This window comes from Prionailurus bengalensis, chromosome C1, assembly GCF_016509475.1.
Source record: "Prionailurus bengalensis isolate Pbe53 chromosome C1, Fcat_Pben_1.1_paternal_pri, whole genome shotgun sequence".
NCBI classification, from domain to species: Eukaryota; Metazoa; Chordata; class Mammalia; order Carnivora; family Felidae; genus Prionailurus; species Prionailurus bengalensis.
In genome coordinates, this window is record NC_057345.1 from 710,897 (window position 1) to 735,526 (window position 24,630).

The 24,630-nt window shown below is 48.0% G+C and overlaps 1 protein-coding gene and 1 long non-coding RNA gene across 6 annotated transcripts in view; one reads left to right on the forward strand and one right to left on the reverse strand.

Moving 5' to 3' along the window:
- The window catches only part of GNB1 (G protein subunit beta 1), an 89,472-nt gene that overhangs the window by 7,129 nt on the left and 57,713 nt on the right, over positions 1–24,630 (reverse strand). For all 5 annotated transcript variants that reach the window (XM_043573560.1, XM_043573558.1, XM_043573562.1 and 2 more), the window contains 4 exons: positions 19,661–19,699; positions 17,804–17,910; positions 12,887–12,950; positions 11,789–11,951 (listed from right to left, as the gene is read on the reverse strand). In XM_043573560.1, the coding sequence (XP_043429495.1) occupies positions 11,789–11,951; positions 12,887–12,950; positions 17,804–17,910; positions 19,661–19,699 (373 nt within the window). The remainder of the gene's footprint in view (positions 1–11,788; positions 11,952–12,886; positions 12,951–17,803; positions 17,911–19,660; positions 19,700–24,630) is intronic.
- On the forward strand, positions 852–22,656 carry LOC122479806. Its single transcript, XR_006296440.1, has 3 exons — positions 852–972; positions 8,606–8,609; positions 22,646–22,656. It is a non-coding gene; the product is annotated as an uncharacterized LOC122479806 (long non-coding RNA).

Below are 24,630 nucleotides of genomic sequence, written 5' to 3' on the forward strand. Positions count from 1 at the left end.
CCGCCCCACATGCAGTAATGAACAAACAAGGTGGCACAGCCCACAGGCCGGGAGGAGCGGATGCCAGCTCAGAGGAGAGGCCGCGAGCCCTCTGCCCCGCACCCTGGGAGGTGTCTTGCTGTCTCTGTTCCTCTGATCCGTATGTGGGGACAGGGGTTCCCTCTCCGCTCCAACATCCACTCATCCCACAAGAACTTATGCTGGTGCCTGGAGGGCAGCCCTGTGGGCACCTGGAACATATCTGTGATCAGAGAGCTGTTTCTCTCCCTCCTGGGGTGTGAGCTCACATCCCAGGAGGGAGAGACAACGTATGTACATGTTAGGGAAGGAATGGGAAAGGGTGGTCTGCGGAGGCCTCCTGAATCCTCCAGGAAGGCACAGCCAGAGCTGGGATCGGGGCGCCAAGCGGGGCAGCGGGGTTTTCTACAAGATGCCAGCTAGAGTACGCAAGTTGGCGTGGAAATGGCTGGATGGCGCCTGAGCGTGTGGGAGGCGAGGCAGAGCTGCGGTGCCGACGCCGGGATGCTGGCAGTGGGGCACACTGAGATCCCCAACCTCGATCAGCTTTTGGTATGAGGAAAGGTAAAACAGAAAATCAGTTTTTCCCTACCTACACACTAGGATTTCTACTTAATTAGCTCTGTGGATCATGGTTTATAGTTTTGTTCTACTGTAAGTGACTCGAAGAATTAGAAGTGCAGCACGCCGCCCTCCCCCTGCCCGTCGTAAGGCGTGTGCCCAGTGGGCTGGTGGCCAGGATGGTGCCAGAGCCGCCCCGCCCCCTCCAGCCAGGCGGTCACACAGGTGTGCTCTTACAAGGACAGGGCACCCCTGCCAGTCCACATGAGGGCCCTGGGTGACGCTGTGAAGATCGGTAAAATAAAAACAAATACACAAAGAAGAAACCCATGGAACGGTTTTGGTATGGAAAGTATAAGAATACAGGGAAAACGAAGCATTTATCTGAGAGATGTTACCAAAATATTTGGAGAGGACAACTTTTGTAATGCTTATTTATATTTGAGAGAGACCGAGAGACAGAGACAGGGTACGAGTGGGGAGAGGCAGAGAGATGGAGACAGAATCTGAAGCAGGCCCCAGGCTCCAGGCTCGGAGCCTCGCAAGCCGTCAGTAGAGCCCAATGCGGGGCTCGAACTCACGAGCAGTGAGATCATGGCCTGAGCCTAAGTCGGACATTTAACCAACTGAGCCACCCGGGCGCCCCTGGATGACAATTTTTAAATATCAGCTATGTGCCTAGAAAAGGATGTGTAGGGGCACCTGAGTGGCTCAGTCAGTTAAGTGACTGACTCTTGCTTTTGGCTCAGGTAGTGATCTCATCACGGTCATGAGATCGAGCCCCAAGTCAGGCTCCGTGTTGAGCACAGAGCCTGCTTGGGATTCTCTTTCTCTCTCCCCCTCTCTCCCTCTCAAAATAAATAAACATTAAAACAAAGACAAGAAAAGAATGTGTGGTCAAGCACTTCTCGAAGGCCATGTCATGTCTGTCCAGAGGGACACTAGGGACTCCACAGGTGAATCAATGCCCAGCTAGGAGAGGAGCAGCCTGTGTGGAAAGATCACCTGATAACAAATCCACACCGTGCATGTGACCCTTGGTCCCCAGCTGCTCAGTGCACCCGCAGGTCCTGTCCCTCATACTGCTGAGGCTCTGCCCAAGTTCCTCTCCAAGAACAGCATCTGCTTCCTGGCTACTCTGCCATCGCTCAAGTCAATTCAAATGTCCCTCCCTTCCGAAAGCCAGCCCTGGGCGTGCGACAGCGTCCTGTGAGGTGGCCCTCATGCTGCACCATCACAGCCTCAGCCTGTCTGACTTGGGAGCACAAGGAGGTCAGGAGAGAAGAGCCGTGGAGACTCGGCACCAGCAGTGTCCCGTGCAGGGCCAGGCAGGGCACTCCTAGGTCAAAGACCCAAAGAAACATGACCTCCAAGACGGCCTCTGTCCACCTCGTGTATCACACAGGTTGTGGTCCAGCCAGGTGGAACCCATGAGCTCCCCCCCACCGCCAAGAACCAGAGACGGCGTGCCGCGTCAGCTGGTAAAGTGGTGGGGACTCTTCAGGGCCTCCGATGATCAGCAAGCAGCAGTTATTAGGAGCCAGGAAGGCTGTGGGAAATGATCCCACTTACAAAACAACAGGTGGCACCAGGAAGTCACAGAAGGTCTTAAGACTAAGACCGATGCCGTGAAGAGGAGGGCGGGGTGGTCCTGAGAGGCTGTGGCAGCACAGCCGGGCTCAGAGTGGGGCAGGGGCAGTGCCGGGGACGACGGTCTCCCACGTTCGTTTCCTAACTTTCCGTAGTCTGAGCTTTCAAAACACATACACAAATATTACTTTTAATTAAACAAAGTCAGGGCTTCCTGCTCACAATCTGATAACTCATTTCTGTGGTCCGCTTTGTATTTGTACATCGAGAGGAAGAAACAATAACCAGGTAGATGTTGTTTTTTATGAATTTTTTTTCCTCCACAAAGAAAAATTGGACCGAGGCTAACAAGCTTCAACAGCACCGTGATGGGGCCCGTCTAACACAAACTCTGCATCCCAAGGCCTGTGAGCGTGGAAGGGAAGCCTGCAGAAGGGCCCAACGAACGGCACTCCGTGAACTCCGACACCAGGACGGTCTCACAGGAGCCACCTGGCTGGGCACAGTCAGGCTTCAGAATGTGGGCTCGCAAATCAGAAACAAGCAACTCAATCCTCACACGGTGGCTAACTGGCACCGCGTTCTCTGATGAGCTGCCGTCCCCCCGCCGTGGACTGCGGATGGTGCCAGAGAACTGCCGGGGGGACAGAGCCGCCGGTGCACTAAGTCCTGAACGACCAGTGGCAGTTACCATCTTTAAAACTGAAGAATGAATAAATTCCCTGGGAGGGCTGTTTGTGTACACACGTGTGTGTGTGTGTGGGGGGGGGGGGGGGGACGGAGTCACCTCGGGTAGAGATGAATCCCATCGTGTGTGTGTGTGTGTGTGTGTGTGTGTGTGTGTGTGTGTGGTAGAGGGCGGGGGGGTTACCTCGGGCGAACATGGCCCCCACCAGGTGTGGCCGTATGCTACACAGTGGCCAGCCAGTGGTGCTGCTGGCTCTTGAGAGCCTTACAGAGGGGCTGGGAAAACAGACCCCGACACACATGGGTGCCAAATCTGGAGGTGCAAAGGCACAAGAGTGTTCCTTTACGCCTCATGGAGACCACGGATAACAGTGTCAGGACATGCTGGGGGACAGCCCAGTGCAGGGACAAGGGTGCCACACAGTCCAGAGAGAGGAGGCTTGACATGAGACAGTGCAGAGAACAGGTCCCCGGGTCAAGGGCCATGGGGGACACCAGGGTGTGCTGTCGGCTGAGGCCTGGAGGACAGAGGCAGGACGTACCGACAGAGTGTGCTGCCTGGCTGGGAATCTGTTGCCAGAGGAGCAGAGACGCCTACTTCTGCATCTGGAGAAGGTGCCGACCCAGAGAGAGCAAAACCGAGACTACCAACGTGCACAGAAAAGTGACTCATGTGGCCCCCGAGACCAGAGGGCCTGGCTAGCTAATTTATCCCAAGAAAATGGCTATAGGCTTGAGGGGTCATCCACCTGCAAGAACGTTCACACTACTGACAAACCGGAAACTGCCCAGACATCCAGCAACAGACACATCAGCACGCACTGAACTCTCTCAACTCTTTAGAATAGTTCTGGGTGAGATTGTAGGTTAAAAACACAAAAGAAGAGGGGCACCTGGGTGGCTCAGCCTCTTAGGCATCCGACTTCGGGTCAGGTCATGATCTCACGGTTCGTGAGTTCAAGCCCCACGTCGGGCTCTGCGCTGACAGCTCAGAGCCTGGAGCGTGCTTTGGATTCTGTGTCTCCCTCTCTCTCTGCCCCTCCCCTGCTCGTGCTCGGTCTCTCTGCCCCTCAAACATAAACATTTAAGGAAAACACACAAAGGAAGAAGTTCAGGGTATTTCCCCGAATTTCTACAACGAGCACATGCTGGCGGTGTAGCTGAGCCCACGCCTAGAGAGCACTGGGCCCCGCTGGGCACTATGGCTAAGTCAAAGTTGGGAGCTGGAGACACAAAGCCCCACCCCAGGCACCCACGCAGCGCCAGCTGCGGCTTCCACTCTGGGGGGGACCACGTTCCAGCCCGGAGTTGGACGAAGAGCCGCCTGCCCCACGCTGAGGGACGCACCGCAGCCAGGCAGCAGAGACAAGAGTGAGAGCACAATGTTCAAGAAGTCTGCTAAGAAGGAAAGAAGGCCTATGAAGTAACTCAAAGCTGTGGAAGTGAGGAAACGCCAAAGAAGGGTTTTGTTAAGAGTCAGGAGGGTTGACAACACCCAACGAGAGGCCAACGTGAAAGGCGAATGCCAGAGCTGGGGATCCGATGAAGACAAAGCAGACTTGAAACTCCTTCAGATGCACCCACAAGGCTGCGTGGCCTCGCCCTCTCGGGTCTTAGGGTTTTCAGTAGAGCCTGCCATTATCCTTCCAGGACGGTGTAAGGTCTGGATCTAGGCAATCGATCCAAGGGCTAGATGGGGCGGGTGCGGAATCCAGTGTGGCCAATGGCAGGCCTGGCCAGGACCTGTGGCTCTCTCTCTCTCTGCCGGGGCTGCTAAGCAGGCAAGATGGAAAGTAGGTCCAAGGAGCCATCCGGAGGGAAGCTAAGGGGTGCGCACGCCCACTGTGCGGACAGCACTGTGAGCCCCTGTGCCCAGTAGGCGCCCCGGGTCAGGCGGCCTGACCACCCCCCACCCCCCACCTCCTGCCCGTACAGTCCATGCGATTCGTGAGTGAGCAGTGGGACCTGTGCTTCCCAGACTGTGAAAAACACGCAAGAAGCCTAGGGCCCATGTCACATTTAACCCGCCAATGAAAAGGGTACCAAAGAGCAGCCCCATTATGACTCCTTCTGCAGAATTAGGGGAAAACATCTCCATCCCCTGCCCCCAATATCCAAGTTCACTAGACAATGGGTCTGGTCCGCTGTGCTTTCACACGAACAGAAAATACCCTGCCTCAGACTATACGAACAGACCGTCCCTAGAAAACGAAGCTTCAGCTACCACAGCTGGTTTGGCAGGAAGGAAAGGCAGTCGCTGAGCAACCACACCAGGCTGTGCCCAGGACGTCTCTGGCTAAACTCCTGACCCAAATGTTTATGCATCTGTGGCCATCTTGACCAGAATGACCTCGGGAAGGGAAGAGTGTCCACACTGCAATGAGAGGTTTATGAAGGAAGGAACCTCCCTTCATAAAAGCTGGCGTCACAGCTTTCCTCGCAGCATGCAGGGACCTGCTCCAAGAACAGTCTGTGACACCAGGCCTGACACCGTCATCCGATGGGAGTCTTTAGGGAAATTCCTCATTTCTCACGTTATTATTCCCACCACAACGCACTTGGGAAGTTATATTCTGCATGTCATACATTTATAACAATGATAATAAGCGCCCCACCTCAATCACTGTGAATTCAGTCCAGTGGCCGTTTCCAAAGGGCGTCTTGACTCTGCAAGAGCGAATACCACCTGAGGTTTCCTCTCTGCAGTACTGGCAAAGGGTTTACAAACCCTGGGTAACTGACTCCAGAGACAGAAACTTGTTTGTTCCGCGTGGGCCGTTATATTTCACGGAAACAACAGCGGCACACAACTGATTCCCAAGAGCCTTACCCCTGAAGGTGAGCGAACGGAGCCCCCTTGGACTCTCAGACATGACGAAGACAAGACCGACTGGTGTGACTGCTGACAACAGCGCTCACGGGTGTGTTTTGTGCAACCGAGTTTCTAAAATTCTACAAGAAAATGTCCCAAACGTGGCTTAACCAAGAGTTCTCAACCTCACACCCAGGCCAGAGAAAGGCATCGTAAGTAATAAACACCACACTGATTATACAGACACTCAGGTCTAAGACGAGACAAAGACAGAAAACACTCAAGTTGTGTTGAATCCACTAACGGTTCACACCTCTACCCTCTGACTAAAACAAGACGATTTAAATTTTTTTTTAAGCTCATTCATTTAACAAATTTTTTTTTTGTTTGTTTATTTTTGAGAGCAAGAGAGACAGAGCATGAGCAGGGGAGGGGCAGAGAGAGAAAGGGAGACACAGAATCCAAAGCAGGTTCCAGGCTCTGAGCTGTCAGCACAGAGCCCGACGCGGGGCTCGAACTCATGGACTGTGAAATCATGACCTGATCCGAAGCTGGACACTTAAACCAACTGAGCCATCCAGGCGCCCTAAGTTTATTCATTTTTGAGAGACAGACAGACAGACAGACAGAGAGAGAGAGAGAGGCAAAGCGTGAGTAGTGTGGGGCAGAGAGAGAGGGAGGGAGACACAGAATCTAAAGCAGGCTCCAGGCTCTGAGCTGTCAGCACAGAGCCCAATGAGGGGCCAGAATCCACGAACCGTGAGATCATGACCTGAGCCAAAGTCGGACACCTAACCGACTGAGCCACCCAGGTGTCCCAAACAAGACTATTTTAAGCTTATCAGATTTTAACTATATTGACTTGAAGCCAAAAATGATATATCATGTCTGAAGAAAGTTACGCATACTCTTAAGCAGCCAAATGCTTTTAAGAAACTACTCAACTCCCAGGAAGTAAAATTTCATGACATATGAAGGAAACAAAAACTTTTAAGTATTTCCTCTAATCCAAATTTTTTTTTTTTAATTTTTTTTTTTTCCACGTTTTTTATTTATTTTTGGGACAGAGAGAGACAGAGCATGAACAGGGGAGGGGCAGAGAGAGAGGGAGACACAGAATCAGAAACAGGCTTCAGGCTCCGAGCCATCAGCCCAGAGAGCCTGACGCGGGGCTCGAACTCACGGACCACGAGATCGTGACCTGGCTGAAGTCGGACGCTTAACCGACTGCGCCACCCAGGCGCCCCCAAATTTTGTTTTTTGTTTCAACAAACATAGTGTTAAAATATCTAAATCCTTAATTATAAATGGAAGTCAATACCCTGAATCTGATTATAAATCAGACTGATAAACAGTAAGAATGTATTTTTTTTAAGGTTTATTTTTGAGAGAGAGAGAGAGAGAGAGACAGAGACAGAGACAGAGACAGAGACACTATCTCAAGCAGGCTCCGCACTGTCAGCCCAGAGCCTGACATGGGACTCGAACTCACGAACCAAGAGATCATGACCTGAGCTGAAACCAAGACTCGGACACTTAACTGACTGAGTCCCCCAGGTGCTCCAAGGATATATGTTTTTGAGTGTTGGCAGTTCATCAATGCTACAAACCAAGTGACTTCTGAAGTGTGCTCACTGGACAATCACACGGCTCACGAGGACCACACAGGTGGCCTATGTGGCTTCCAGCCATGGGGCAGCAGTTCTGGCCACAGGAGCAACTCAACTCCCCCACAGAAAACAACGATGAGCTCCGGACAAAAAACAGACGGGGTGCCTGGCGGGTTCAGTCGGCGGAGCGGGCGGCTCTTGATCTCAGGGTTGTGAGTTCAAGCCCCACACTGGGTGTGGAGATTGCTTAAAAATAAAACCTTTACAACAAACAAACAAACAACTAAAGGCACAGGAAACAGAAGCAGACAGAATGAAGAGGAGCCTACACTCGGAAGAAAAGAAAGGCGCTGATGGAGCCTGTTTCTAAGGCAGGCCCCCATCTGTGACACCACGTGGGTAAGATCCGTGTCCAACCTTCTTGAATAGCCAGTGGACAGATCTGTGGGCAACCATAGCAGGAAAGTGAAAGAAGAAAACCTAGAAAGGAGAAAGCCACAGAAGAGGAGCCCTCAATCACACACCGAAGTGCCCAAGGCTTCTATCTGAACCACACGGGCAAAGAGCAGGCTCCACACGGCCTGGCTGATGGGAAAAGGACAGACGAGGCTCCTGCTGCTGCCTGACACGACACAAGAGTACAGAGGCCCTACAGCACAGCACTTCACGACGTCCAGGATACAATTCACAATTACTAGACATACTAATAAATAGGAAAACGTCACCCAGACTGAAAAGAGTCCTCAAGACCAACCTCAAAAGGATTAGCTGCTGAAGTGCCAACAAGAATTCTGAAGGCAGTTCTCAGAACTGTGATGAAGGATACCAAATATGCATGTAATAAATAAGAAGAAAATCTCAGTAGAAAAACAACTGTCTTTCTGTTTTTTTTTAAACAGCAAACAAAAGAACTGTTTTTTTAAAAAGCAAACAAAAATTCTAGAACTAAAAACAGAACATCTCGTATACATAGGTTGCTGGGTAGTCAGAATACTAGAGGTGACAAAAGTCACATAAGCCTGAGGACAGGTCTGAAAGGAGCAAATCTGATCGCAAAAGGAGGAGACTACAGAATAGAAAATGTACTTGAGGACATGGCCTAAAATGTCCCAAATTTAGTAAAAGTCAAAACTTCACAAATTCAAGATGCTGGAGCAAAGTACAAAGAAAAACCACATAGAGGCACGACACAGTCAAACTGCTACAAAACAAAGAAAAGTCTTTAAAGTACTGAAAGAAAAAAACTATCAACCCCAGAAACCAATAGATCTAGCAAACAGACTCTTTAAGATGAAGGAAAACCGGGGCACCTGGCCAGCTCGGTCAGCGGAGTGTGCAATTCTTGACCTTGGGGTTGTGAGTTCGAGCCCACGTTAGGTGTAGAGATTCCTTTAAAAAAATAAAATAAAATCTTAAAAAAAAAAAAAAACTCTTCAAGAATGAAGGAAGGGGCAACTGGGTGGCTCAGTCGATTGAGCGTCCAACTTTTGGCTCAGGTCATGATCTCGTGGTTTGTGGGTTCGAGCCCCATATCAGACTCTCTGCTGTCACCACAGAGCCTGCTTGGGATCCTATGTCTCCCTCTCTCTGCCCTTTGCCTGCTTGCGCCCTCCCCCAAATAAATAAATATTAAAAAAAAATTTTCTTTTTCAAATTTTATACTTCCAGATAAATGAAAATGGAGAGTAATCGCTGCTAGCAGACCTCCACTAACTGTGAGAAACCTTAAAACAAACGCATCAGGCCAAAGGGAGCCCTTCCTTCCATCCTCGGACAGGAAGAAGGAGCACTCGAGATGGTAAATATTGAGAAAACGTAAAGGACAACTCAAATCTCTTCAAACAGCTAAGAATGTGTATCGGAAAAAGTAGAACAATGTTTTATGGGGGCACATAGAGGCAAGAGCCACGAAAATGTCATAAACAACGAGGAAGGGCAGAAAAATGGGCCTTTACGGCTGCAAGGTTCTTGAAATTTATATGAACCGATACAATATTATCTCTGAATGGACCTGGAAAAATTTTGAATGTACACTGTAATCCCTAGATACACCACTCAAAATTAATGCAAAGAGGAAACTAAAAAAGCCAACAGATAAGCTCAACTAGGATTCTAAGAATTTGGGTTAGTATTCTAACCGAAAAGAAGGCAGGCAGGCAAAGCAGGTGGTGGCATGACAAAGCTAAATCCAACTATGCCAACATTATGTGACACAGAAACGAACCCCATGCCAGTGAAAAGGCAGACACCTTTAAAATAGATAAAAGCAAGACCCAACTGTAAGCTGTCTATAACGGACTCTATTTATAAAGATGCGGTCGTGCTGGAAGAAAATGGATGGAAAAAAACATATGGAAACAATAAACAGAAATGTGGAGTGACTCTATTCACATCTGATGAAGCAGACTTACAACAAAGAATATTCTGAAAGGAAACAGGACATTTCATCATGGTAAGAGGATCGATTCATCAGGAAGACAGGACAACACAAATGCATACACTTCTACTAACGGAGCTCAAAATATATAAAGCAAAAACTGACAGAATTAAAGGGAGAAAGATAAATCCATAACCAGAGACTTTAGCATCTTCTCTCAGGGGCACATGGGTGGCTCAACTGGTTAAGCAGCCGATTCTTGATTTCCACTCATGGTTCGTGGGTTTGAGTCCCACCTCAGGCTCTGCACTGAAAGTGCAGGGCCTGCTTGGGATTCTTTCTTTCCCTTTCTCGCTCTCTCAAAATAAACAAACATTAAAAACAAAAACAAAAAAAACCTCTCTCAGCAATTTACAGAAATAAAGATATAGAAGATTTGAACAGTATCAAGAATTCTGGCTCAAAAGCCTGGCTCTAATGAACACATTGAGAACATTGCCCAGCACTTACAGAACAGACTCCATTTCCAAGTGCGTGCGGCGCGGTCACTGTGACAGATTATCTGCTCCTTTAAAAACAAGTCCCAATAAACCGAAAAGAACTGAAGTGTTGCAGAATATGTTCGCTGAACATAATGGAATTTAATTATAAATCAGTAATAAGTTATCTAAGAAAACTCCAGGTACTTGAAAGTTAAGCAACATACTTTTTTTTTTTTTTTTAATTTTTTTTTTCAACGTTTATTTATTTTTGGGACAGAGAGAGACAGAGCATGAACAGGGGAGGGGCAGAGAGAGAGGGAGACACAGAATCGGAAACAGGCTCCAGGCTCTGAGCCATCAGCCCAGAGCCCGACGCGGGGCTCGAACTCACGGACCGCGAGATTGTGACCTGGCTGAAGTTGGACGCTTAACCAACTGCGCCACCCAGGCGCCCCAAGCAACATACTTTTAAGTAATCCATGAATCAAAGAAATAATCCAAAGGGTTTGAAGATACTTCAAATAGAACTAAAGCCATGTTTAGAGGGAAATTTATAGGTTCAAGTGCTTAAATCTGAAAAAGATCTAAGTTTCCACCTTAACACACTAGAAAAGTAAGATGGAATCACCCCCAACTAAGCAGAGGGCAGGAGACAATGCAGGACAGAAATGGAGAAAATACAGGGAGCCTATCTTTAGAAGGACAACCAATACCGTCAAACTGGTGGCTGCCAGAGGGGAGGTGAGTGGGGAGAAAAGGGTGAAATACAGGGGAGCAAGAACACACTTACCATGATGAGCCCTGAGCAATGTGTAGAGTGCTAAATAATTATATTGTATGCTTGAAACTGGTACCACTGTATGTTAATTACACTTCCACAAAACGACACAAGAAGTCACACGAATTAAAAAAAAAAAGGAGAATGGACATACTTTTATCTGACTAAAGTCAATTTAACACAAGGCTTACCTAGAGTCAAAAGCAGTATTATTTACTCCTTTAATTATGACCATTTCTTTAGTTGCATGTAAAACAGGTGAGCCTAGCAGGGTATAAGTTTGAGAACTGAGAATATAAGTAAAATATTAGGAAGAGACCAGAAACACTATGCCTTTTGTTATGAATAACAAGTGTCGCAGGGAAACTAAACTTGGCAAAATAATGTACCACCGAACTCTTAACGCTGGCCGTGTTCAGCACTCTATCCCACAAGAGTGCTACTTGGCGTCAAGTAGCTCAGATGACCAGTCCGGACAAGTAGGCGCGGGAATGCACGGTACGTATACACGTGGATAAACGTGCACGTTCACACTAGGAAACCCCTGTGGAAAGGCACTTAAGATACAAGATGGCTTAGACGGAGGTAACAGAGTCAACTGTGTTAACGTAAACTCAAAAAGGTGGCTGCCAGCTACTCAGGCAGTGACCTAAGTCCCTGCGACCCTTGAAAACAGGATGCCACAGCAACTTCAATCTAAAGGCTTCTCAATGGTAAAGGCATATCCAAGCCTGTCTTTGATTTCATTTTCAGAGTGTTTGTGGCCATTATTACAAGCAATCTCATTGAATCATTATTGACAAGAGGGGAGAGTCCAAAGCACACAATGCAACCATCTTCTACAGCTCTGAGCTTACTGATGACAACAGGTACCTGTATGTCCAGCCAGTTCACGGCTCACACGTACATTCCCTTCACGAGTTTTCAGATTGTAAATGGAGCAAATGTTATCCAGGCCACCGCAGGCCACGTAGTTCCCAGAAGGCGCGTATGCACAGGTCATGACCCATGAGGAGCGCAGAGGGATGGCATGCACCTACATGACAGAACACAGAGATGCAGACACATTCAAGTTCAACAACGCCAACTATGGACTCCAGGGCTCTATTTCTAGTCTTCAACTCTCATTGCACGGAGGGTGACAGAGCAAAACAACAGCCAAAAGTATTTTGAAAGTAATTTATATGCGTGGCCAGTCAGTAAAGTACTAATTTAACTAGCAATCCAGCCCTGCACACCAATTTAATCTGCAGCCTTGATAAAGTCACAATCTACGGTCAGATGTGCACATAAGTAACAGCCTTAGAGCCTCCTGACTCAAACTCGATGTTAAAGAAAACATTTCACTGGCGTGTCAAAATGGCTATAGATTGATTTGCAAAAAGTTTTCAGTGAAGTAACCAAACTACACATTGTATTTAATCCTGCCACAGACCTCCCTGTGCTTCAGATAAATTTGTTAAAAATACTGTAATCGTCTGTGCACGCTTAGGACTCTCCAGGAAAATACGACCGAGTCTGGTCTTTTCATACGCTTGGACCCAGTGACAGTACTTTCTCATTCAGCACAACCTTGGATTAAGTTTTTAAAATAATTTCATTTATTATACTTCAAAGTATACTGCCTTTCAGGTTATCGCTCATAAAAACTAACCACCAAATGAAAAGCCGAATTTCTACATTTTTAAAGAAAACACAAAATTTCCCAGACGAAGCTAAATCTGGAATCCAGGTCTCTCAGAACCATTCAGGAGGCATTTAACCTCCCACCTGCCCTGTAAGGAGATAATCGTCTGTGCAGACGAGACTACTAACGTGTGCTAGCCCTGGGATCTGCCTTCACACTAAAAACAGAAAGCACCACGGCCCCCTCCCTATCCTGTTAGAGGTTTTACACAAGGGAACCAGAGATTAAAAGGCCGCCTCCCCCGGGGCCAGCTTCTCAGGGAGGGGACCCCACACAGCCCTTACCTTATTTGTGGTGTAGCTGTCCCAGATGATCAGTTTGCCATCCTGTGAGGCGCTGACTAGAAGCCTAGAGGGGGAGGACAAGAGCAAACTGATGGGCACCACAGACATCATCACACAAAGGCAACAGTACAAACTAAATCTGTGACTCAACACACACTTCAGTGTCACATTTGCTTGGGACAAAGCATACTGATGTATGAGAAAATACAAAAGGTCCGATTGTTAACTCAACTTTGAAAGCATGGAAGAAAATACTCCCACAAATAACAGTGCAGATTCAAGAGCACTCGCTTTCAAATGCAAACTAGATCACTAAAGTCACTCTCTGCTGAGATAGGACAGGCTGAGTTCTTCTACCTGCTTAGGTTTGGTTTCTGTTCATCAAATTCGAGACATACAAATCTTCCCTTTTCTTTTTTAAAGTTTATTTATTTTGAGAGAGAGACAGACAGTGAGCAGGGAGGGACAGAGAGAGGAGGGAGGGAGAGAGAGGGGGAGACAGAAAGAGAGAGAGAGAGAGAGAGAATCCCAATGCGGCCCGAACTCACGAACCATGAGATCGTGACCTGAGCCAAAACCAAGAGTTGACGCTTAACCGATTGAGCCATCCAGGAGCCCTGAGACATACAGATCTTTCAAAAACCAAAGATGGCAGAACACACTTAATACACAAATATGCTTCCATTTAGACATGTAGAAAGCTTAGATATAAAAGAATAATAAGCTTTTAGCTATTCCAAATTTATGAGACAAGCAAATCATGGAGATTTCCTCGGCTGAGCTAAATCTAGTCTCCAGGTCTCCTGGAAACATTAAGGAGGCACTTAACCTCCCACCTGCTTTTAAAAGAGATGACTAACTATAGCGGAACCGTGCCTCGTCCAGCAGAAGAGACTAGTAACTGTCATGAATTTTCTTCAAGACTATTTTCTTGCTTTGGATAACTGCTAAGTTTGAGATCTTGTGCTGAAAGGTGCACTGTCTATATCTGCAGCATTAAGACAGGATACTGCAGAAGGAAAGCATGAGTAATTCTGGGAACCACAGCTATTCATAAGATACCCTAAGAACTCTGTCCTACAAAATGTGCTGTTTTCAAGGAATGGCAAGGAAGCTCTAGAGATATGCTGCAGTATGGTGTGTGATGACAGATTTTTTTTTCTTTCCTGTTTTTTAAGTAGGGCATCCCGGCACTGCCCCCAGGGGTGAGCTCAGGTGCTGCGCAGGCGCCCAGGGTTTCCCACCTCCCCCAAGGACACGTGTGCAGGGCCAGTCTTCCGCGGGCCCCTCCTATCGGAGGAGAGGACAGTGGCAGGGCCAGACCTCAAGGAGAAGGACCGCGTCTCTGGACTCCCCATGGACCCAACAGCCCCAACTGAGGCTGACAGGTGACCCCCAAGGGTCTTTAAATCTCTGCCGGGACACACTAGGTATTTGAAAACGGGACGATGGGTTAGGTGTGGAGGGGGCCACATGGCCACCACCCCAACAGATTTTTAATTTTAAAGATTTTAATCAAACACGGGTTACCCATATTTGGCTTAATGAACTGAACAAAACCTGGAGGTAAAATTTACTCAGGACACTCTCACAACTGTGACACTGTGACACTTTCCATCAAACTCTAGGTTCTGATGCACAAACTTCCTTCACAAGGAGTCAACAATGAGTCTGGCAAGGAACACAAACATTTTCAGTGGTGCACTGCAAAATGTATCACAGAACCAAACCGAGTGCACGTCCAGTCCTATCAGTTTTCAGATGCAGTTTCTTAAAGCAAAGTCCGGCACCTGGTTCAGTTACAAACACGTGAGGCACTTAAAGCTATTTCCTTCCAGGTAACGAATAGCGCTCACTGTGCGGCTCAATCTCTGGCTTTGAACGGACCACCCGAGCCAAGGCAAAGGAGCGCGTCCTCTGGGAGGGTCACCTCTAGAAAGCTCTCCTGGTCAGAGAGCTTAATATTTGCTGACTCGCCCAGGGGTTAGAGAAACGTTAAGCTGTCCGATGATCCTCTAGAAGGTGAGTAAAGACACCTCTTAATCCGAGACAGGACAACCGCCGGAGAACCGGGGTGATTCTGCCCCTGAGCTGTCAGCTATTCACAAGTCAGTTCCCATGAGGCACTGTCCACCCAGAACGCACAGGCGAGAGCTGGCGAGGAAGTGAGAGCTCCGGGAAGCCGAAAACAGAGGTCACACAGAGGCCCACATCCTAACGCGTCCGGCCCTTCATTTCCTTGGAGGAGGGAGGGATCTCAAGCCTGGCTGGGCTAGTTGTGTCTCGCTCTCAATTACAACAAGACTCCAGCAGATTTTAGCAGGGGGAGAAAAAGTTTTACATTAACTTCTGTAACTGAAAGAGACTCGCCAATGTAGAAAGGAGACTTTAGGCACAAATGAATACGTGTGTTGATAAACATAAAGGTAGACAGAATATACACTGACACGGGCAGACACACAAACCTCTTATCGTGGGGTCTCCTGTGATTCTGAAAAACAAACTGCCACTCAGTGCAACATTTGAGAGCATCTACAAATTACACAAACGTGATAAGATAACTGGTATTCAGGAATTAGAGCCCTGAGTTACGGAAAAATCTGGTGCAATAACCTTTATTTATTATGAAGGAGGCAGGAAATATAAGGACAACGTAAGCAAAATGCACATCCAAAATTTTAAAAACTACTTTGGACTTTAAAAAGGCAAAACTTTACCTACCCAGAAAACATGGCTATCTAGAAAAAGTCATCTCTGAAAGGCTCTGAAGAGCATTGATCCTCCTTAATATCATGTTTTGTTTTCGGGGCGCCTGGGTGGCTCAGTCGGTTAAGCATCTGACTTCGGCTCGGGTCATGATCTCGCGGTCTCTGAGTTCGAGCCCCGCGTCGGGCTCTGTGCTGACAGCTCGGAGGCTGGAGCTGCTTCAGATTCTGTCTCCCTCTCTCTCTGCCCCTCCCCCACTTGCACCCTGTCTCTCTCTGTCTCTCAAAAATGAATAAACGTTAAAAAAAATTTTTTTAAATATCATGTTTTGTTTTCCTACCGTTTGATTTCAAAATAAGGCCCCCATAGAAGGGCACTGCGGACAGAGCCGTGCAGTTTCACGAGCAGTCATAAAACAAGTGTGTGTGTCCACCACACCCTCCACGAAACAGAACAAGACTTGCACAGCAGCCTCCCATAGGGTCTTCCACGTCACCCTTCTTTAAGGGGTGCCCAGGACCCTGAATTCGGTGCCGCTCATTCATGTCTTTGCTTTTCTTCCTGCTGACTCTGAGGCTTTCAAAACACCATCTGTGCTCTGAACCTGACGGCACATGCCTTGCACACAACTATCAGGAAGCTAGATGGTCTGGTGCCCGCCTGCCCTCCTGCCTCACCCTCAGCCCCGATACTCATTTCCACTGCTCTGGCCACACAGCTGCCTGCAGGTCAACTTCCCCTGGTCACCCTGACGTAGGAGGAACACGTCCTCTCTACCACTCCCCACACTAGAGCCTGACTGCTGCAGGAGAGCAACTGCTTAGGGAACTTGGCTACCGGGCACCAAGTACCAGGTTCCTGAGTACCGGGCTCCAACTGCCGGATCCCTGAGTACTGGGCTCTGAGTACCAGGCTTCAAGTACTGGGTTCCTGAGTACCAGGTTCCAAGTACAACCTGGCTGCAGGACTGTCTATCAAACGTCCTGTCTAATCAGGACACTGATGTTGCTACAGATGGAGGAGAAGCCCTGGAGGTAATATACCATTTGGTTACTGTCTACTTTTGATAACAAATTCCAAGGTAGATTGATTAGCAAGGGTATTTTTCTTTCTCCTTTCTTATTCTCTCTGATTACTGCCATCATTAAAATGATTGAAGTTAGCTCTCATTTGCATCTGAAATTGTACAGAACATTGTATAGAACAAACTAAAGATAGATTCTTTTGTTCTGTAGCTGTTTATACTCTGAAGCAGACAATTTCATGAACAAAGAGAAAATCAAGCAATTCCTCTCTGACAAACACACAAAAAAATGCTACTCAAAGAGACGCATTTGAAGACTCGTGTATTAGGTATCTGAAACAGTATGCTATAGTCACACAGCACTTTATTTATTTGGGTAGAATAAGTAGAAGAGACAAACTTTCTAGCAGCCTCTAAAAGAAAAAGAAAAGAGGGCGGAATAGGTTTCACCTAAGTGATGCTGCAGGTTAAGGGAAATGGGTGTAGAGAATGACGGGGGAGAAGGACCCAGAACACGATGGAGATGAACCACTGAGAGGAAGAAGTCATCTGAATAAGGGCAGAATTTAAAGCTAACACAGTGAGTCCTGTGCAGGCAGTTTTCTCGTTGGGACGGTGGATAAAAGGAAGGTGGGCAGACGGGCCAGAGGAATGGACAACGGCAGCAGCTAAGTCGTGCGTCGCCACGTCTGCTGGGGCTCCGAGAAAACCAACAGCAAACCCACGCGCGGCACTCGGGATGCTGGGGTCACTGCTGTAAGGTTCCACACACTTAATCTTCCCTACAATGTAGGGTAGGTTTACGATCCCTGAGCCTGGACACGGAAACCTAAGAGGGTATGGGCCAAGGAGTCGTGAGGCACGGCTGGAAAGACAAGGCGCCATGAGAGGTTGTATAACCTCCCCAAGTCACACAGGCACCGCACAGCGGAGCTGGAAGAGCAAGGGGGTGCGGCGAGGTCAGAATCGGAGCTCATGTCAACACGACGAGGGTCGTGATGAAATGTGAGTGGAAATACGGACAGGGAATGTGCACTGTGATGCTATACCTGGCCTGCCCAGATAGCTAAAAACCTCATGGTTTCTTTACAAATAACAGCGAATGACTTTAGGTTTATCTTCCCTCAGAAAAACAGAACAATCCTTGAGAGTACCAAGCACTATGTTCTGCTCATGCCCCCACACACCTGGAATCCGTGCCCCAATGCATGGCATAGATTTTGGCCAAGTGCCCCCTCAGCGTTCTCCTGGTGCGCATCTGGATTCTTCCCACCGGGTCGATGTTGTTTGTGATCTTAAAAATAAAAGTTACTGCAAATTAAAAGTCTGTGATGGAATGACCTCCCCTGGGGCCTCCTCTCCTCCTCTCTCACCCTGTTTGGCAGCCCCAGCGCCCTCGGGCCGGCTGTGCCCTTTGCCCAAGGCGCTGTGCCCACCCATCTCCCGCCGGTCACCCGGCTGGCTCTCCCTGTGACTCCTCCTGCTTACCGTGGTACCTACCTTCCTTTCGTGGTCTGTAGGAAGTCCACTGCTCTACCTGCTTTTCAGGAGCTCCGTCCCCCCCAGAGCGCACACACGGCGCCCGTCCACAGGTGCGCGGCCTGCCCGAGTCTCCCCCACTTCCTCCAACTGCTTGTCCAGGCGCAGCTCCTCCCGCCCTCCTTCCACATTAGTCTCAGCCTCCATCACAACCGAACACAGGCCCGCGGCTCACACACTGTCCGCAGCGACCAGGCCGTGCACTGATGCGGACTATGCTGCTGCTTACGGCACAGAGCCAGACGTGAATACCCGCGGGTTCACCGTGACACGTAAAAACGGACAGTAACGATTCGGAGCTGACAGATAGACTGAGTATTACTGCAATAATGGGGCCCTTTTAAAAAAGATTTTATTTTTAAGTAATCTCTGCTTAAATATCTAACATGGGGCTCACGCTCACGACTCTGAGACTAAGAGCTGTGTGCTCTACTGACTGAGCTGGCCAGGCACCCCAACTGTGGGCTTCAAAAATGCACAGTCCCAAGCATATCTGAGAATTCAAATTTAGGAATTCTATGAAGGGCAGTTTTTTCTAACTTACTGTTTAACTCCAATTACAGCACGTCCCCAAAGGCACTGGGACAACGTAGCACATTTAGCCATCCTCAGTACAAGTACGGACATAATTTTCGTTCACGTTTGCTTAATTCTTTGGACTTTTAATGAGGTGCAATTCACCGTTTTAAAGTGAACAAGCCCGCAGCGTTCAGCACGTTCACACTGCTGTGCAAGCACCGCGCTGTCTCGAGTCCCAGGACGCCCTCGCCCCCCGAAGAAACACCACAGTCCCGCCGGCCCGCCCGAACTCCGGGCAGCCCCCAACCTGCACCACCTCCGGGGGTCTGCCTGCTCTGGGCAGCCCCGCACCGTGTGCCCTTGCGTGTACGTCCGGGCTTTCACAGGGCATCCTGTTTGAGGTTCATCCCTGCACTAGATACACCCCTAGTGCCTTCCTGGTTACGGCTCAGTAATATTCTGCTGTGTGAAGGGACTGCACTGTGCTGACGCGGTCATCCGTTCACAGAAACCGTGGCTGTGTCCACCTTCTGGAAACCGTGAACGGGGCAGCTGAGAACACACACGTGCGTATACCTGTCTGAGCACCAGGTTTTGATTCCTTCGGGTTGTATCTAGGAGCAGACCTGCTGGCTCGTAATTGGTGTGCAACTTTCTGGGGATCTGCTAAACTGGACTTTTAGAAAGCCAAGTTCTGAGGCAAACTGTGTTAAGGAGAAGAGCTTCAAACTATCTTAAGACTGTCATATTTTGCAATTCTGACCTCCGTAATAGTAATTACCTAAGGCTTGTGAGACATTAATCTTTCATGTAAAAAACCTCTACTCCCAGTGCCTTCTGAGTGCAATGCTTCCAGCAGTGTTTATACCCTCGCTGTGTGAGAGGAGAGGGCCAGAGTGCAGCTCGCCCTCGAGGCAACAAATGTAGGTGCCGCCGGGCACCAGCCTCAATGCCAGGCGGGCGACGCTGCGTAAATGGGTCCTTACCTGAGAGAGAGTTGCATCTGCACACGCTTTTCTGGCATCCTAGGAAAAAGAATGACAAAGGGGGAGTCAGTAACGCGTCACACACATTCAATCCCAGGTCCTCGCGCCAAAGCTTCGGAGCGCCTCCACGGACTGCCAGGAGCAAAAGCGAAAAGCAAGAGGATGACGCCCTCTCCCCATTCCTCTGCTCCAACACAGTCCGGGGCCGCTGGCAGTCCTGCTTCCCATGCTCCAGGTTATACCCGCCGCGTTCGAGGCCGGCGGCTCACCTCCTAGCCAGCACCGCACCCCTGCGACCCCAGAATCGCCCTTGCGGCTCCCCCTCCTGCTGGCCAGGGCGCCTACGCTTGTCCACAGACCTGCTTGTGCACCTTGCTCTGTCTTTCTAACGGCGCGGGAGCCGTGAGGCTCAGAGAAACAAGTCCAAAAAGCACTGGACATCTAGCCCAAAGAACTTTCCCTCCAGATCATGTTATCTTAAGACTCTGTTTTCTTTTTTTTTAATGTTTATCCATTTTTGAGAAAGAGAGAGAGCGAGCGAGCACGAGCAGGGAAGGGGCAGAGACAGAGGGGAGACACAGAATCTGAAACAGGCTCCAGGCTCCGAGCTGTCAGCACAGAGCCCAGTGAGGAGCTTGACCCCACAAGCCGGGAGATCGTGACCTGAGCTGAAGTCAGACGCTTAACCGACTGAGCCACCCAGGTGTCCCTGGGTTTGTTTTCAAGCCAAACAATACCTAATGCTAAACTCTATGAAAAAGAGCAAAGGATCCGGAATCAAGACAATCAAATTCAACTAAGACTTTCCGGCTCTTGCATCTGTTATCTATAAAATGACCTTGGGAAGCAGGTATGAACAGGGATATGCTAAGGCTAATGAAGATGTTTTTGTTGTTCCTCAGTGACCAAAATTACTAGGAAATATAGAAAATTATGAAGGAAAATGAGACAAGAGCTTTTTTTAAAAAGGGTCAAAATTTGAGTGTAGGAATAATTTCGAAGGAAATCATGAGAAATCTCTAGTAAGAAAAATGTTTCCATTACGTAGCCATCTGATTAGCTGCTTTCAAAATGACAGCTGGCCACATGACAGCATTTACACACGTGCACAGGCTCCGGTGGGACCCCAGGACGCCATTCTCTAGGGCAGACTGCCTCACTGCGGGGTAATCTTTATTTCACGAAGCTGGGAGGAACCAACTGAGAACATGGAAACAGAGTCAGAAAGACTGTTGTTATAAATGTACCAAAGTTCTAGATTTCAAATTCAGGTTTAATTATCCAATAGAAGTCATTCTGCTTGATTAATTCTACTTAATGGATTAAATAATTAAAACACCAAAAAATTACGCCATGAAGTATTTCTATGCCAGCGCCTCGATCTGGGGTAAGGGACGAGCAGAGGGAAGGTCCAGAGTAGCAAGTCTTTCATTGGTGGATTCTACCTACCGAGTACAAGTTTAACATTTATTTCCCAATACCATTCTTATTGATGTTATACATGGCTTTAAGTTTTAAAAAAGAATAATGAGAATTTTTTACGTGGGGAAAAATAAACCACGGGACTTAAGCAACTTCACTTTGGATAGTGTACGGAGATCGAACTGTATTTCATACCATACCACACAATAGACCATGGGAATACTATTGGTAAACGGAGGGAACAGCCATTTTATTTTACTTGTTACTTTTTAAAAGTGTTTTTATTTATTTTTGAGAGAGAGAGAGACAGACAGACAGGCAGGGTACTAGTGGAGGAGGCCAGAGAGAGAGGGAGACACAGGCTCCAGGCTCTGAGCTGTCAGCACAGGGACCAATGTGGGGCTCGAACTCACAAACCCTGAGCTCATGACCTAAGCCCAAGTAGGGCGCTTAACTGACTGAGCCACCCAGGCGCCCCAGGAAAAGCCACTTTAAAAAACTAAACAGAAACTCCAATTCGGGCTTCATCTGAGCCAACAAGTGCTGGACGTCGCCGAAGGCAGCATTTCTCAGAACGAGCATCTTTGACTGCCTATGCCACAGGAAGAAGTCTTCTAATGGAGGCAGTCTCTGTGACTGCTTCCTAAACACAGACAGCCCACCCATCCTACAGATTAACTTCCAGTTTCACGGCCTGGTGAGAATGTGCGTGACGGCTCCACTACTTAGTGCGACGGCTTCCATGCCGGCCGCGAAGAGAAACGGCCCTGAAGGTAGCAGGTCATCTCTTGTCCCCTCAAACCACGGCACCTCCAAACCAGCGAGCACACAGGGAGGCCTCCTCCTGCTCGGGACCCGGAGAAGGCGCCTACTCTGCTCAGTCGGACCTGGGACTCTGTCGTGCACTGAGCCTTCGCACTGGTGACGGTTGGCACGGTCACCTTGTCAATGGTCTGCGCCTGTACTTGACGAGTTTCTCCTGGATCCATTGATTAGCTCATGTACTTTGAGACATGCCACGGTTTGATCAGCATCCCTTTGCGAGCCCCTGTTTCCTCACCATGTAAAGTAGGATGAGATGGTCCTTGGGGTCCTTCAGCTCAAACACAAATCTGAGAAAGCAAACCTTCTTAGAGTCACCGACCATTGCTTGTTGGACTCCCTACGCCCTGCATTCTTTAACACGTATGTATTCCTTGGGCAATCAGAAAGAAAAGACTTTTTTCTTTTTGAAAGAAAGCCTTCTCTTCCTGTTTGGTGTAATGGACTCGGGACAGCCTTTGCTGTCCGTTCCTGGGCTGTACAAAGAAACCGCACAGATGTGGCTCCTGAGACTGGCCCAGGGCAGATGGGTGTACAAAAGGCTGTGGTTCAGGTGCTCTCCTCGGGGCGGTCCAGTTCGTACATGAGACACAGCAAGACAAAGTGAGGCCTGTAGGACACACTGAATTCTCAAGGCCCAGTACAAAGAAAGGAATATAAAATAATAAAAATACTATTTTTAATTTATTTTTATTTTTTAAACATTTTATTTATTTATTTTTTTAAGTTTATTTATTTGAGAGAGCACAAGTGTGTGTGAGCCAGGGGAGGGTTAGAGAGAGGGAAAGAGAATCCTAAGCAGGTTCCACACTGTCAACGTAAAGCCCAATGTAAAGCTTGAACTCACAAACCGTGAGATCATGACCTGAGCCAAAGTCAGACACTTAATTGACTGAGCTACCCAGGCGCCCATAAAGATTTTATTTTTAAGTATTCTCTACACCTACCATGGTGCTTGAAATTACAACCTTGACATCAAGAGTTGCATGCTCCACGGACTGAGCCAGCCAGGCATCCCAAATATCTATTTTTTTTTAATATTTATCAATTGGGACACATGGGTGGCTCGCCAGTTGGGCGTCAGACTTTGGCTTGGGTCACGATATTGTGGTTCATGGGTTCGAGCCCCACATCGGGCTCTGTACTGACAGCTCAGAGCCTGGAGCCTGCTTCGGATTCTTTGTCTTCCTCTCTCTGCCCCTCCCCCACTTATACTCTGTCTCTCTCTCTCTCAAAAATGAATAAATGTTTAAAAAAAATTTTTTTTTTAAAAATGTGCTCTCTCTCTTGCTCTCAAAAATAAATAAAACATTAATAGGTATACATACACACATATATATATGTATACCTATTAATTGTAGATCAGGATCTTGTGGTCCGTGAGTTTGAGCCCTGCATCGGGCTCTGTGCTGACAGCTCGGAGCCTGGAGCCTGCTTTGGATTCTGTGTCTTCCTCTCTCTCTGCCCCTCCCCCACTTATACTCTATCTCTGTCTCTCTCTCTCTTTCTCTCTCAAAAATGAATAAACACTTAAAAAAATTTTTTTTTAAATCTATTAACTGTATGCTGAAATGACAATATTTTAGATATACTGGTTTAGACAAAGTCTGTTAAAAACTGATTCCACCTGGGGGCATGTGGGTGGGTCAGTTGGTTGAGCATCTGATTCTTGATTTTGGCTTGGGTCATGATCCTAGGGCTGTGGGATTGAGTCCCGCATCGGGCTCTGTGCTGTGTGCAGCTTGCTTAATTAAGATTCTCAATCTCTCTCTCTCTTTCTCTCTTCCTCTGCCCCTCCCCTGCTCACACATGTACTCTCTTGCTGTCTCTTAAAAAAAGAAATTTTTTTTTAAATAAAAAAAAAATTGATTCCACCTGTTTCTTTTTTTAAAAATCTATTTGAGAGTGACAGTGAGAGAAAGAGAGAGAGAGAGAGAGAGAGGGAGAGGGAGAGAGAGGGAGGCAGAGAGGGATAAAGAGAATCCCAAACAGGCTCCATGCCACCAGTGCAGTGCAAGCCCAACACGGGGCTTGACCCCACGAACCCTGAGATCACGACCTGAGCCAAGATCGAGAGTAGGACGCTTAACTGACTGAGCCACCCAGGCGCCCCTCCGCCTGTTTCTTCTAACACTTTCATTTTTTAACTTTATTTTTAAGTAATCTCCATGCCCAATGCGGGTCCTGAACTCAGGACCCCAAGATCAAGAGTCTCACGCTCCACCAACTAAGCCAGCCAGGAACCCCTCTTTTCATACTTTCAAACCCCATGTGTGGCTCCCACACTCACGCTGTCCCCCGGGGGGCTGCCTGAGGCTCACGACACAACCAGCTCCACAAGACTGGAAGAGATGCAACATGAGCTCTCAGGCTATTTGTTTTGCCTGAAACCAGAGGTCTCTCTCCTGCAACACGCAAACTTTCTGCATCTGCTGTGAACAGGTCTGAATCCACTACGAACAACATCTTCTACTTAAACAATTTATAGCTGTTAGAAACACAAAGTTCTGATTTCTCTACTCTGGAGGGTAGAGGTAGACAGACATATTAAACAAGTCTGATCAGAGCAAAAACACCAAATCTCCCTCATTTTTATTGAGCTATGTATCTGATCTTTTAAATGTTAAGATTTAAAATCTGAATTTGAAAGCTACTTTGTTTCCTCTTGGCTGTAACTTAAAAAACTCCATTATCTTTTCTCAAGCTTAAGAAAAAAGTTGGCTCCA